Source organism: Melanaphis sacchari, unplaced genomic scaffold (assembly GCF_002803265.2).
Source record: "Melanaphis sacchari strain LSU unplaced genomic scaffold, SCAv2.0 Contig140_pilon_pilon, whole genome shotgun sequence".
Taxonomy (NCBI): domain Eukaryota; kingdom Metazoa; phylum Arthropoda; class Insecta; order Hemiptera; family Aphididae; genus Melanaphis; species Melanaphis sacchari.
The window spans coordinates 6,243-11,000 of NW_020270591.1; the positions used below are offsets into that span (position 1 = coordinate 6,243).

The window sequence follows — 4,758 nt, forward strand, 5'->3', positions numbered from 1 at the left end:
ATTGACTAAAATCGAAATCTCATGAATATGTGTGTTAGGTAGAACACATCATTTTTATTATAGGATTATTTAATAGGGAATTTAAATTTATGATAAATTGATAATAATAAATAAGATTAAGATATTTAAAGGACAAAGATTTAGTTCTTTAATTAGGAAATTATGCATCATTAATAAATCATCAAAAATAATAAAATATTATTCAAATTAATACGCATATACAAATATTAAAAATGAACTAATACCTAGTCCTAGTCCAAGAACATTTTTAGCTTAGCCATAATTGGTGTTTGATAATATTATAGTCAATAAATACCTATGGCAGATGAAATAAAATATTAATTATTGTTATGATTTATTTGTTCGTGGTTTAATTTATTGAAATATATTTTTATTTTACTCTCATCTGTTCTATTTATAATTCAAATATGCTCTAACTAATTTACTGTGATGTCTAATGAAACAATACAATGCTACTAACCTATTTATAATTAATTGTGCTTTTGTATACCAGTAGCCTAAAAAAATGGTTAAAATCAAAACGAATACGTCATTGAAATACAATTTTTTTTCTTAAATATTAACATAAGCGATGCATGGACAACTATTAACATTTTGCATTTGAAACAAATTTAACATAAATAACTATTAATTACTAAAAATTTAAACATCATTATCATCAATCATAGGTACTCAATAAATGTGTAATTATGTTATTATTTGCGATGTTAATGTAAGGGCTTATTTCAATTTCTTCTAAAGCATATTTTTTGTACAAATTTAATGCTATATATGTCAGCAAAAATAATAATTATAATATAGCTGTTTGAAATAATTAGAAAGGATAGAATAAGAAATTAATTAGGAATAGTGCAAGAATAGTACTAATCGTAAACAAGACAAGGAGTCATAATTTGTATTACACGTGTGTAAATAGAAAACAAACTTCTAATTTTACCTCAAGACCCAGTTATTTAATCAAGAGTATTATATATTTTCACAAGTTGAAGGTACTGTAAATAAGTTATAAAATGTACAATAGATTCTGAGAGGAATAATAAATGTATTGATTTTACAATAGTGTATTTTTTATTTCTTCACTCTCATCATCTTTTGGAATAGAAAAAATGCATCAATTTTTAATTTTAATATATATTATTTTTTTGATAGCAAGTTGGATCACAGTATTTAGATTAATTGTAAGCTATTGACTATTATGCCATGTGAACTTAAAAATAAAAAATATAATGTACTATTAAAATAATTTATTAATAACTGCTTAGATTGCTTAGAATCGTTTTTCAACATTAATGTAATAAAATTTAATACATCCATCCTAGCAACCTATTCGATGACAAGGTACGTTCAATACCAACTATATAGCAGAACTAATTTCCTGTTTTTTAAAACGCCTTCAAAAATATACATTTTTAACATATATGGTTTAAGATCTAAATTTAAAAAATTACTTTCCAGTTTCTATTATATTATTTATAATTGATACTCCTTCATAAAAAAAGGGAAATCATCTTTAAAGAATGAAAATCATTGTTATTAATATTGAAAGTCATAAGAATACAGCAATATTATACAGGATTTATCAAAAACATATAACATAATAATTGAAAAATAAAAATAAAGTATGAATTTATAATTATTATCCAACATTCATAAAAATCATACTTAAATAATTGTAATAATGAAACTTATAAAACAAATGTATTGATGAACATATTATGATGTAGTTTAAAAAAAAAAAATTATAAAAAAATTACACTTTATTCTAATACTCAACTGTTATTATAATGTTTAAGTAAATAGGAAAATTTTTTTCAATGATAAAAAAACTACTTTTTTTTACCTCTACCACTATTCTTGATTTTCTTATCAGGAGGTGGAGATGCTGCTTTTTTACTGGCTTTTTTCTTCACCTAAACACATGATAATTAAAATAATGTATGTAATTTAATAATACTTTATGATGTATATAAACGTACAACCATAATCAAGGCATCATTTGTAATATCTTCTTCCTCTTCATTATCTGTAATATCATCTAACTCTTGTTCATCACCCAAATCTTCAACATTATCCATACCTTTTTTATTCTTTTTTGTTACGTTGAATGTTGGTGCACTTTTATTATATGCTCTAGTAAAGGCACTTTTCACTTTAGCTGGAATGTCAGACATGAGATCTTTATGGCCAGGCCATGAAGATAGTTCATTAAGAGACTCTACATCATCTTTCACAAGATGATAATGATTCATAAAATCTAGAGATTTATGAACACCGTCACTGCCTTCATCAATAAGAGGTTTGAGAATTTTATCTCGAAGAGTGTTTAAGTAATCAAGATTTATTGCTTCTTTACTGGCAGATAATCTAAATTATTTATTTAATATGTTAACACATTATTTTGAAAATAATATATAGTTTATTACACATACATACCTTATCCTTGTATGAATTTGTAATTCTTGTAAAAGTCTGTTCATTTTATTTCCCTTAGAAAATTTCCCTAGCCAAGCAGGAAAATTAATTTGTTTACTTACATGACCCCTAAGAAATTCTCCAGGGCAATAACTAGAAAATATAGCCTAAACAAAAAAAAACAAATACTTAATAATTTAAATTAATTTTAAAAGAATTATCATAATACAATTTTTAATCTTTTATTTAACAATTAAAAACATTTCTAATTAGGAAAATAGCATATAGTTATATTATTTTTACAAGAACAAAATTATACTTTTAAATTCTTGTTTAATTGTAACAATTATAAATACCTACATTTTTTTAAAACCATTGTTTCTTAGCCTTATTAAACAAGTAAAAATATTAAAATGTAATTACTTGTGTAGGAAGTAAGCTCCAGTTATTGGAAGATCTAATTTTTGCACTAACTATATCCCCTACACGTATACTATCCGCTGCTAATGAATAACGTTCAAATGTTTTCCATTTAGGACCTCTGAAAAAATTAAGAATAATCAAATAAAAAAAAAAAATTATTTAAAAAACAAAACTTACTCGACATCATGAGGAACAGCAGCTAAATAATTTTCTTGGACAAATAATGGAGATATGTTATAATCATAGAAAAAAAGGTCACACTTATCAGTAATATTCATTGATATATGTTCTTGAGCAGAAAAAACTTTTCGCACAACATCCCATGGACCCTAAAACAAAATTATTACATAAAAAATATGAATAACTGAATCTAATCATAGCAATACATTACCATTTTAATATATTTTTTGTTTATGTTTAAATTATCTTTTCCTGCAGCCACAACTGACAAATGATTTAGTGTTAATCTTATATCATTATCTGTACTAGCAATAATTGAAGATAAAGTGTCTGGAGAAATTTTCAATTTTTCTTTATAACATATACTCATCATAGCAGCCTAAAATCATAAATTATAAGTTCCAATATACTTGGCTATTAAAATTAAGTATTTTTACTTTAATCTGTTCCAATTTTGGTTTATGAAATCTGAGATCAAAACAATAGTTAGACAATGTACGTATTTTTGGATGATTTCGATCATTACACATACATATTACTGGGCATTTAGCATTTTTAATTAAAATTATTAATTCTTGTACACCACCACGATCTTCATTGCCTGCCATACCATCAACTTCATCCATTAATAGAACATGTTTTTTAGTCACAGATTTTCCACCCAAAAAAGGACTCAAAGAAGTCGAAGACAAAAGTTCAGATACATGATTTTGCAATTGTTTCTTAGATCTTGTATCTGAAGCATTAAATTCTACAATATCAAAACCCAACTCTTTACTAACTAAATGTGCAGTTGTCGTTTTTCCTAAAATCAAAATATAAGTAATATTATTTGAAATCATATATATTTTTTACAAGCACTTACCAACACCAGGAGAACCAGATAGTAAAGCAGCTTTAAAAAAAGCTCCATTATCATCTTTAGCCCAAGGACCTATTAAAACACATTGATAAATTTAGATGGTATACATTATAATTAACAAACTTTCTAATGTTTTTTAAACTTACTTGGTCTAGTTAATTTTTTATTGACTCCTACTCCATGGTTTGAATACCAGGATTTTAACCAATTTACCAATTTATTGACATTACTTTTTTCGCCTGTTTGACCAATTATTTGTTTTAAAGTTAAAGGTTTATATTTTTCTACCCAAAGTTTTGATTCAATGTTGTTGGTAATGGCAATAGATTTAATTGACTGGGCTGGAGATGAATCTTCTGTTATATATCCACTTTCCTAAACGTTAATTAATATGATAAATTATGCAATACAAAATGTAAATAAATGATAATATTACTTACTTGGGTGTCAGGTAAATCTATAGAACTTATTTTAATTTTTTTGTTTTCTGGTGTTTTAGTCGGTGAAATTTTTCTTTTAGAACCTGATTTATCAGTCATTTTTGTTTTATCATCAAAATTTAGTTTTTTTTTTGGAGATTCTAATTTTAACATAGTTGTTTGGTTTTTAACTCTTTCCGGCATGGTGGCTAGTACAGCTGACCACTTAATTTTTCTGTTTATTGCATGGTGGTTAGTGGAGCTAACCACTTAGAAAATATTTTTTCTTTTTTTTTTCATTTCATGGTCGTTGTTGCTGACCACCATAGCTGATTAGTTCATATACCACGAGATGGCATGGGATTTATCAATATTAAACACATTTTAGTTATGTTGAATTTTCTAAAAATATTTTGGTCGATTTTAATTTGTGTTGGTTTT

General features: G+C 25.2%; 1 protein-coding gene across 1 annotated transcript; it reads right to left on the bottom strand.

Moving 5' to 3' along the window:
• Positions 1–1,782: 1,782 nt before the first annotated feature.
• LOC112591654 (replication factor C subunit 1) lies at positions 1,783–4,510 on the bottom strand (the record flags this gene model as incomplete). The annotated part of the gene is given in 10 exon segments (XM_025335532.1): positions 1,783–1,931; positions 1,998–2,385; positions 2,455–2,600; positions 2,857–2,974; positions 3,034–3,185; positions 3,248–3,415; positions 3,474–3,841; positions 3,902–3,970; positions 4,045–4,273; positions 4,339–4,510. Coding segments are annotated over 10 exon segments (1,875 nt in total). The 3' UTR covers positions 1,783–1,847.
• Positions 4,511–4,758: the final 248 nt, after the last annotated feature.